The 10391-nt window shown below is 38.3% G+C and overlaps 1 protein-coding gene across 2 annotated transcripts; it reads right to left on the bottom strand.

Moving 5' to 3' along the window:
* Nucleotides 1-536: 536 nt before the first annotated feature.
* CCNL2 (cyclin L2) lies at nucleotides 537-9966 on the bottom strand. Of its 2 annotated transcripts, none has more exons than XM_009573254.1 (10): nucleotides 9896-9966; nucleotides 9502-9611; nucleotides 9102-9222; nucleotides 7785-7849; nucleotides 4833-4932; nucleotides 4643-4747; nucleotides 4266-4407; nucleotides 3375-3492; nucleotides 3200-3292; nucleotides 537-1904 (listed from the first exon to the last, which is right to left on the bottom strand). In XM_009573254.1, exons 1-10 carry the CDS (start codon nucleotides 9962-9964, stop codon nucleotides 1550-1552), a joined length of 1278 nt encoding a protein of 425 aa, XP_009571549.1. In that variant the 5' UTR covers nucleotides 9965-9966; the 3' UTR covers nucleotides 537-1549. The 2 variants fall into 2 exon arrangements, with proteins under 2 accessions (XP_009571549.1, XP_009571550.1); XM_009573255.1 differs by having other exon boundaries at nucleotides 1440-1904; nucleotides 3375-3506; nucleotides 4262-4407; nucleotides 9896-9964.
* Between the last annotated feature and the right edge of the window lie 425 nt (nucleotides 9967-10391).

The following is a 10391-nucleotide window of genomic DNA, read 5'->3' as shown; positions in this document are numbered from 1 at the left end:
CAAGTTCACAAAAACGTCCACTGGTAATTACACAGAATAATCCTACGCAATCTCCAGCTCAAGAAATTGGTAGATTAGAGGTTAGCTAAAGGAAGGCTGACTGCAAATCCTTTCAGCTGCCTTGCTTCCATATTAAAAATTAAGAAAATTGCCACGAAATTGGTTTGGATTTAAGAGAAGCGTTAGAAGAGTCACTGTCACACTGAGGCACCTACAAGACTGACCACAAAAAAACCTCACACATCTCCTTTCCCCCGGAGTGGACAGAGGACGTTTAACCAGCAGGCAGTGGTTCTAGCAAGACCTACTCACAGAGCTGGAACGGCTCAAATAACAGCACCTACTTCACTCAGTACACCAGTCTGCTCCTCCAGGATGGGCCCAGCAGGACATCTGCTATACTTATATTCAGGGTGTAACAGCTTAGGCTAGTCTTAAATCCACTACAATTTGACAATCTCTACATTCAGCACCAAATTTCTTTCCTTATGAGTAGGCACAGTGGTATAGCTCATAAGAAACTACTTTCAAGTAAATTTAATAGAAAACCAAATACTTTAATGAAATTAGAGAGCATGAGAGTAACAGCTCAGATATACCACTAGAACTGATACTACTGGGCTGTGGGGTTTTTGCTATTTTTTTTTTTTTAAATGCTCTGTTCTTCAACAAGCATGCAGATTGACAAACTACTAATTCTTCAGAGTGTCAAAGATCCTGAGTAAAGAATTTCAAACCACTTAAAATGTATATATAGGAAATGTCTTATGAGCTGGTGGCCTGCACACAGCATTGCACAGATAAAAATATACTACTCTCAATACACAGAGCTAAATACTTTCACATTTATCAGAATTTTCTACACAAGTCTTTTGATAGAATTCAAGTTTTGAATTTTCTGTATATATCTTCCACCTGTATTAAACAAATGCTTATTTACATTGTGGATAAAGTGTAAAGGCTAGTAAGGCCATATTCCCATATTGTACTGTAACACTGCAAAATATATATACACATATATAACCTAATATAGGCAACAGTTCTAAAAAAGTCACCTTACATTTGTACAACATAATTGAGTCAGTATGAAAAGACAGCTTTGTTAGCACCAAGCCACTCCAATGGTTTTTATGAACTGTCTTGAGCCTTCTAGTTCCACAGGGAAGGACTGTTCAGCACAGTATTCCAACTACTGAGCACTGGAGGTCCTGCTTGCAGAACTGGAAGTCCCAAATAACACTCCACTGCACTACGGTATGCAAATTACTAAAGAGCAGGCATAGGAGCATCCAGAGACAAGTTCTGCAGTGTTACTAGGTGACACTCCAGCAGAACAGTCACCAAGACATTTATCAGATCAAGTCTTTCACATCATCCTGTCTTGTTAGTGTCTTTCCTTTGGATTCATGATAGTAAGTACAGATTTGCTGGCAGAATGGACATTACTCAAGCTAGGTGGTTTACAAGCCAGGTTAACCCTATGCTGCAAAGACCAAATGAGGAAGAGCTCCACTGCTTAAATTCCAAAGGAAAGAACTTTTTGCTTTATTCATCGCCTATGCCTACTGTGGCCAGGATGGTCTCGGTCATAGCGATGACTTGCTCGCTCATAGGAGCGTGAACGCTCATGCCTGTGATTTCTATAGTAGTGACTCTTCTTCTTGTACTTCCCCGAATGGTCAGAGCGCTCCCGGGATCGGCTCCTGGAACGTGATGAACTCCTGCTGCGTGATTTCCGTGGTTTGTGTGTTGAGTATTTGTAGTCTTTTGATTTCTTGTAACTTCTCACCTTGGAACCTTTGTAGCTAGAACTGTGGTTGAACTGTCTTGGAGGAGAGTCACTGCGGCTCCTAGAACGGCTGTGGGATTTGGAACCGCTTGATGTGGAGTAACTTTCACTTTTCCTATGGAAAAAGAAGACGAAAGAAAGTGTATGATTTTCTTAATATTAAATGGAATTACTCTACATTACTATTAGCGCCTAAATGTAGTCACAATACATACACACACACTTTAAGTACCATATATAGACAAATGCTTCTCCCTTATAGAGCCAAGGTGTGCAAGCAGTTTGAGACCAGGCACTTGATTCTGTATTCTGTTGTTCAGTATCCCATGAAAACTAATCTTGTGTCGCAGACTTCATCACACCTGGTTACTGCAGAAATACTGATTTTTAGAAACTCAAATCCGTTTGGAGTATAGTAGTCATGTCTTGGTTTTACATTTTTTTTCCTTCACTACTTAGAAAACATGCGTGAATAGCTAAGAGTAACTGCCAGATCCAAAGTGCTGCCAACAATAAGACAAAAGGTAAAACTACTTCTCCTGCTTCAGTTATATAGTAATACTGTCACCAAAATGCCCAAGTTTGGAGTTAATGTTCCTTTCTCTCTCTTTGATTACCCCTCCATGGGTAGCATGGTTATATGCTGAACTTCCAAGTCAAAGGCAGTACAGAAAGCAGATATTTCATTAAATTCAGATAATTACTAAAATGCAATTTTGAAATAAAATTTTACAAAGAATTTTAATCAGCAGATTTTAGCTTTGGTCTTTTCCACATATGCATTAATACAAAGCCATACTTTTATCAGTACACACCCAAACCCAACAGGATTCAGACTGTTGAATAAGAAGTCAAACTTGCATTGACTGAGGGGATTGAGTCTCAACTACCCTCAACTGCACACAAAACGGGATCATTTTGTATTTCATAAATTGAGGTTTTGCAGGAGCAACTGCCAACAAGACTGGAGTTGAGAGTTCATTGACTGCAGAAAATGCTTTAACTACTTCAGTACAGTTCAGTAAAAACATAAAGGTTGTAGCCACAAACACCCAGCTTTAAATATAAAAAACCCCAAAACAACAACAAACAAACCCTGCTGCTTGGTGGGCCGTATGTCACCAAGAAACAGGCTGACATTCAAAAATGTCCCAATATGCTTACACTCTCCTTCCAATCGATTTGACACAGGTATGACAGGGTCAGACACTGCAACTCCCCTGACCTGTGAGCCAGGACAGAACAACTCGTAGCCATAACATTTCTCGATCTTTAACTAACAGCACATACTGCTATGTTATTTCACAGCCTCTCTTGAGAAGGTTGAGAAACTACCAAAGCTCGTTCTCTCAAATTCTGTGAAGTCTGGGAGCTTCTCACAGCACGCCCTTCTTTTACAATAGTACATACCTGTGCTTAGGGGATGCAGATCTGGATGGAGATCTTGAATAACTTTGATCTCTACTTCCACTTCGACTTCTGCTTTCTCTTCCTTTCTGAATGCTGCAAGAGACAATAAACAGTAAGTTATTTTGCTTGAAGTAATAATGGGAAAAAATAAGCTTCCTCATTATGAAAGCATTACCCGTTTACTGGGCTATTTGAACTCATTCTTTTTGCTCCCTCTGTTTTCCTTTTAGCATTCTTCATTGCCTGAACAGGTAGCGGTGAAGGTTTATTTCCTTTAACCTCCTTTGGAGACTCTAGAAAAACAAGCCTTTGTTACCTTATTTTGAAAGCATGGGTAGTGACTGAAAGAAGGACTGAAGCCTCCTCTTGCCCTTTTTCATCATCTTCGTAATAATCAGTACTGTATACATGCAGTTTGCATGTATGTGCACACATGCATGCACACACAACCAGAAGTAGATCTGAAGAAGTTCACAGAAAGCAGAAGTTAATCTGAAGCATTTCTGCCAAAATACTGATGGAACACCAGGGAATTAACCGCAACAGTAACGCATTGCTTTCAAAGCCACTTCAGGAAGGCAGAATAGCAACTTCCTTTTCTTGTCAATTACTCAGTATCTTTTTAAAGGTAAACTGAGGAGGAAGATAGTAAATGTTATCTTCTAGGCAAGACATGCACCAGACTGGAAACTTTAAACCAAGTATGCAGGAAAATATTCCCCACCCGTCACCCACAAATACTACTCCTGCCAGAGCTCCTAATCATACCTATGCTTTAATACTGCTTTAGCGTAACATGCCAATTACACGTATTTGTTTGAGTTTATTGCAAAACCACATAAAAGCAAGTCCCTGTATTATATAAGTTTAAACTAGCCTTAATTTTAGACTAATTTGATTTTAGCCTTTATTCGTTTCAAGAAATTAAAGTTACAATGCTGCTCAAACTCTGCCATTTGAATAGTTGCTAGAAGCCAGGTTAAAAAAAACACAAACAAAAACCAAACCACTGTATATGCATCCCAAAAAGGTAAATATACTTAAAAACAAGTTATCCACTACTTACCATTTTTCGGGATAGGGGAAAATCCTGATGTGTTATCCAAACTCGGGGCTCCCTCAGGTACTAGACCTTTAGCTTGTGCTTTTGCCTCTTCGATAGCCAATTTCTTCTTTTCTACTTTACTTTCCAGATCAGATAAATCAACCTGTGAACACAGGAGCACTGCTTATGACAAAACTTAGTAAACTAGACTTCCTGCTTACTCACTTACGGGGCGGGGTGGGGGATGGAAATCTAAAGAGACCGAGACACTGTGACTACTATCCTGTTCCACTTAATGTACCAGGCTTGCAGCTAGTTTCAAATGGAATAAGGTTTTCCAACTCATGTTCTAACTAGCAGCCTTTAATGAAGGCTCACAATATGAAAAACAAGCAAACCTTTTTCCGAGTATAGAGTTGCAAAATTTTTAAGCAGATTTCTTGAATTTCTTCCTCTGTTGCTCCAAAGAGTAAAAACCAGTGTGGACGATTAGGAAGTGGAATCTGAAAGGGAGGGGAAGACATGCTCAGTTTTCTGCTTCTATTGAAAGACCTAACAAACTTGAAATTAATGGAACTGTATGCTCACCTCCAGCGTCCTAGCTGCGAGGTAAATACATGCACAGGCAATGCTTTCTGGCTGGAATCTTACAAAGACATCTGTTCTCAGGCTATCATTCATGTAATTCCTGAAAGACAGGATATCAGCAAAGTTGCATGGCACTGCAAAGTTGTTTGGTGTTTTTTGGGTTTTTGTTTTGTTTTTACTTCTACAAAAACTATTTCTTTCTGCATTCAGTTACTAGACTTCAACATTATACTCCTGTAAATCTAAAGAAAAGTTGAATGATTTTACTAAAAATAAAAACAAACAAAAAAATCCCTCAAGGGGAGGGATGTGTGACAGAAATTAAGCTTGACTGACTGGCTGCTGCAAATGCAATTGTGAGAAGAGAACCAATTTTAACTTTACTTTTCCTTCTGGATCTCTACTGGCCTGCTCTCATGCAATAGACAAGTTATTTTCATCAAGACAACACACAATTATAATCTGAAGTTATAGACTTTTAGGTTCACATGTTTCTCTGCAGTAGGGCTGAACCCAGATGGTTTGCTGAAAGCTGCAGCTCCTGTAGTAGTTCTCCCATGAAAATGCAGTCCACTTCAGCACGCATCAACTTCCAGCACGCATCAACTTCCACTGGAGATTTACAGGGTCCCTTTTCCTTCAGAAGCATTATTTTCCATCCAGAACAGAATTCTTTTGATGCAAAAAGCAGCCATAGAAGAAATCAGGGTGTTTGGGAACATCAATTCAGGAGAATACTCAGTATTCAGGCAGATCTCCTCTTTGGCACATGAAATACGGTTTCCAAATTGTCCCATTTCAGTAAGGTTGCTTAAAATGAATATTCACAGAATGAGAAAACTGTAAAATATTGCATATATTCCAGTCAGTACACTTAAGCATTATTCTTCTAAATCTTAAATACACACAGTAACTTCCTCTGAATCTGTCAGCTGATGTGCTTAAAAAGATCTAGATTTTTGAGCACTTATGTCAAGCAAAGTATCAGATGGGGAAAAGCTAAAACCAGACACAACAGAAAGTCCTCAAAATAATACGCTTTCTAAAAGTAGTAATTAACCATGTGGGTACCTAGTATACAAGGATTCACTAACCCCCAAGACATCCAACTCAGAGACCACAGTCCAAACACTTGTAACCAGTTTATGCAGGACAGACAAAAGGAACTTGAATCCCAAGAGTATCAAACTCCCACCTGCCCCAGTTGTCTTACATTCTTCTTTATACGAAGAGCAACTGCTACCCCAGAGAAGCAATGCTAAACATCAGCTCATCCTTCTGGGAGAAAGGAACTTCAAAAATCTACTTTTCTTGTCCCACTACAAAGAGAGCACAAACCTTTTGGCAAAAGAAGCGATAAAGAAAAGTGGTACTTCAAACATCTGGAAGTCATACAGCCTTTTTCTTATTGGCCAAATTGAAAAACATGCCTGCTTCCAAGTTTGGCCTCTGCGCATTTTCCCTGTGGGCTCAGAATCAGACACATGAGGAAATGAATCCTTGTCACAATATTTTAAGAAAAAGGTAATGTTGTAAAAACGCACATTTCAAAAAACAATTATGCTGGATATCCACCAGTTTTTTCAGGTACTGGAAGCAACGAGCATCAGTACACAAATATGTTATTTTAACATCTGAACCATTTCTCAATTGGGGTAATTTCATCCCTCCTCCTCACCCACCCCTCCTTTCATAACAAGTAGAAAACTGGTAATGAGTAGTCCATAACTCACATTTGAGTACTTCAATGGTACTGGGAAATCTGGTAGTGGGAAGTTTCTCTAAGTCCTAAGTATTACATTTGACTCCAAGCTTCACACATTTACTCAAATGTTTTCTAACTAGTTTACAAATGGAAACTAGATTTCAGTTTTTGCTAATTCATCCCTTTCAGACTTAAATCCCACCTTAATTTGCTTTAAGAATACATCATTTTAACAGTTATATAGAAATATACCATTAAAAACCTTTTAGAACTTCAACAATCAGGTTATAAAATATACAACAGTCAAAATGCACAATAAAAATAAAAGTCAAGAAGTATAAGCACAAGAAGCAGTTGGCCAGTTACTATACTATCATGTATATACCACCTGTCTAGAGTCAGCCTTCTCTTTGTAGAGCCTGCTTTGGTTTGACTGAAGACGGCAGCTATCCCTGCACCATAGCGCTTGGGCAGCAGAGGAGAAGTCTTAGTCACTTACCCTCAGAGGCTACCCTTTGATTAAAAGAGTACAGAAAAGAAAAGTCAAAACTGGTTCTCTACACACAGGTCACAGTACCAGACAGTTCAGTCAGCAGAAATATGATCTTTGGATTCACTAAGGGTTTTTAAACCACAGTATTGTTAAAAAGCATTACTGTTTAAAAGCATTATCTATTTGTTAAGTTTAAGACCTGGAATTTTACATAAGCTTCCCATCCCCAAGCAAATCTTTATTGTAATGAGAGCGACAAGGCAGAGGATATTTCTTGTCAAACATGAAAACATTGAGTTTATCCACTCTTAGAAGCTGACATCTTGCATTATCCGTATAGAAAAAAGAAATTTATCTGTGATGAGTTTTTGATACACCTGTAATCAAGCTCAAGCCCTGGGAAAAGCCATTTCCCGGCACTGGTAACAGACTTTAACTACACCTAATTTTCTCCAAAGAACAAAAAACAAGAAAACCCTATAACCCACTCAACATTTTCGCTTCAGCTGAAAAGTGAAAGCAGAGAGGAGGGAAGTGAGAAGTCAGGGTGGAAAGCTACCTTACCATTAAAACAGTGCCTCTAACTTAAGAGGCCGATCAACATTTGGGTAGTAGTTTGGGGCACGCCAAGAAACACTGGAGCTGTCTGGTGTGGCCCACAATCATTTCTGAGCAATGTTGCCCAGAGTGCCTCAAGTGACATATTTCTGCTACTGCCCCTGCTGGTCTCTTAAAACAAAGAAAATCAACTTACCATGAAGTCTGGACCAGGTGTTGGTTACGTTCACATTCTAATACCTGAAGGTACATAACGATTATCTGGAAGATATGGGTTATTGAGTTATTAACAAGAATCTTGAGAGCCACCTATTTATTTCAGAGGGACTTCCATGAGGCATGTGTTATTCTCTTTCAAGTTCTAAAACACTCCACATGAGTGAGTGTTTGCAACATCCCCAGTGTTTATCCACACAGCTTCTGCTCTCCAACGCAAAAGTTTGCATGAGTTGACACTCAACCAGATCTGACCTTCCTAGCTCTCCGTCTTCTGAGCAAAGTCATCATGCTATTCATCTAGATGTCTTGTCTTCAACTGTTTTCAAACTAGGTATGTTCTCCTATACAATTCACGATTCCTTTTTAGCTGTAACTTGGGAGAAAATATTGCTAGCTGCAATAAGCAGTAACAGAAGTATAACAGTATTTGCAGAGAACAGATGTAACATGTTGCGTGTCACTGATTTATTCAGTTTAGTTTTTTTTCTTAGGTTTGAAAGGAAAACAAGGATGCAGATAAAAAGACTACTCTAATAGCAAAATTCATACCAATTAACAAACAAGCACAATTGTCCTCTGGGGTACTGATAACATGAGCGAATTCTGAAAGTCAAGTAGGCTTAAAAAGACCTTAAAACAGCAGTAGTTTAGAGGAAGAAAGAGCAAGATCCCGAGTTCTGCTGGCACAGAAGCAGGAGGTTCTTTTACCACACTTCGCTACTTAAGGAATAATGCTAATGGTACTAAAGCACCAACTTAAACATTTACAGTAGTTACATCCTCCAAGTATCATCCTAGTGTGACACGTGATACTTAAATATTGAGAATTGTCTCATTTCCAGTCAAGCCTTTCACACCCCAGTGTAGTTTTTAGAACATAAGAAACACTGCTAACTAGCTCATACAGGTTTAATAACCTCAGCATGTTTCCATGACACACAGTGTTTCCGATAATAGGATATCACAGCCCTAGGTCTCCAAATTCCTTTCTGTTTAAGAATCTATGTTTAGTTGACGTTTTCTAACACCAAAGCTACCTACTTATATAATTTGACTTCAAGCAATACTTAGCATCTGCATCCACCTCCAGTCATCATTCAGCAGTGATGAAGACCAACTAGTAAGAATCTCTTAAATGAGAAAGAAGACATCGGGATCATAAGAAGCTAGCTTTACTGAATTAACTAGCATTATCATGTACAAACCATACAGCTTCCATGCAGTTAAGCAGTCTACTCAAAGCATTTATAGCATATGAAACACTGATTATAAAGTTAACTTATACAGTACAAACCTTATGAGGGTGCTTTACATGAACACAAAATCCCAACTCCTTTAACACTCTTCTTTCTGCCTTAATAATTTGATTCTTCAAGTTCACATATTCTTGATCCAGTATTAGAGGCACAGGTTTTCTGCAAGACAATTTCAAATTCTGAAGATGATAATCTTAACCTCAAAGAGTACTCATATGCAGGTTAAATTGTGTTTGTGTAAAAATAAGAGAAATCACTATTTATAACGCCAAAAATATTTACTTAATAAAATGGGTCAACTCACTTTTCTCCTTCGTGAGATCTCTTCAAGATGTTCCCTGATTTATGAAACAGGGAATGATACTATCATCGGCCCACGAAGTTTAATTATTAAATTACAACATAAATACTTCGAATTATTTCAAAGTCTAAGCTTACTTTTTTTCCCGTAGATGTCTAAGGCGATGGAACACGTTAATTACATCCCTTATGCGTCTTGGTGCTTCTTCAATTTTGGATGCCAGATGAACACAGGCCATTGACACATGCTGAAATATAAGTATTGCAAGATACTGATGTTTTGCTCAAATCAGGAACTGATCGCCTCCAACAGCTTAAGGAGGGATAACAAGAGAAAATGGTGGTGAAATAAGGAAATACTAAAAATTTGACAAAATCAGTACTATGTAGCTTTGTAAAATCATGTGGATCAACAAGTAAAATCTACAGGCTAGTTACCAACACTGATCACATCTAAGCTGACAACTTGACAAAACAGATTAAAGATTAAGTAACATTTGTAGCCATATACATCTTTTTAATATTTTCTTACCTCCATGGAATGCTTCACAAAAGACTTGGTATAAAAAAAACGTTGAAATAGCACCTGTCCTGTAGCCATAGCCACCTAAAAAGGAAGTAACCACAACAGGTATTAACAAAACAACTACCAGTTCCAGAAAAAAATTACCTAGAATGATTTCAACAGATTTAAGACCCAGCAGACTAGCTAAGGTATATTTAAGTATGGGAGTAAGTTCAGTGGTAACCAGCACCTCTATCTCAGTAACAAATCAAGTTGCCCAAAATGTTAGCAACATCACAAACACTGTCCATAAGTCAAATACATACATTAAATCGCAAACTTATGAAATATGAAAACATGCCCCAAATTAAATAAAAAAAAAAAATAAAAAACCCAACCCAAACGCTAGAACCCAATAAAACTGAAAGTTGTGACTGTACGCCAGAAAACCCTACTTTTTCGGCGTGGAAGGTGGGGGGGAATCTAATCATATTATGATTTGCATGTAGTCGTAACACAATCT

Source organism: Fulmarus glacialis, unplaced genomic scaffold (assembly GCF_000690835.1).
Source record: "Fulmarus glacialis isolate BGI_N327 unplaced genomic scaffold, ASM69083v1 scaffold50302, whole genome shotgun sequence".
In the NCBI taxonomy this organism is placed as follows: domain Eukaryota; kingdom Metazoa; phylum Chordata; class Aves; order Procellariiformes; family Procellariidae; genus Fulmarus; species Fulmarus glacialis.
The sequence above is the reverse complement of the archived record's forward strand: the minus strand, read 5'-3'. Positions and strand labels throughout refer to the sequence as shown.

What these genes read in the sequence shown, in the direction of transcription:
- CCNL2 (XM_009573255.1), bottom strand. Translation starts at nt 9,964, where the DNA reads ATGGCTACAGGACAGGTGCTATTTCAACGTTTTTTTTATACCAAGTCT. An exon ending in ATGTAAAGCACCCTCATAAG is followed by an intron (nt 7,850 to 9,101) that starts GTTTGTACTGTA and finishes CATATCTTCCAG; the next exon opens with ATAATCGTTATGTACCTTCA. An exon ending in AACTCTATACTCGGAAAAAG is followed by an intron (nt 4,408 to 4,642) that starts GTTTGCTTGTTT and finishes CTGTGTTCACAG; the next exon opens with GTTGATTTATCTGATCTGGA.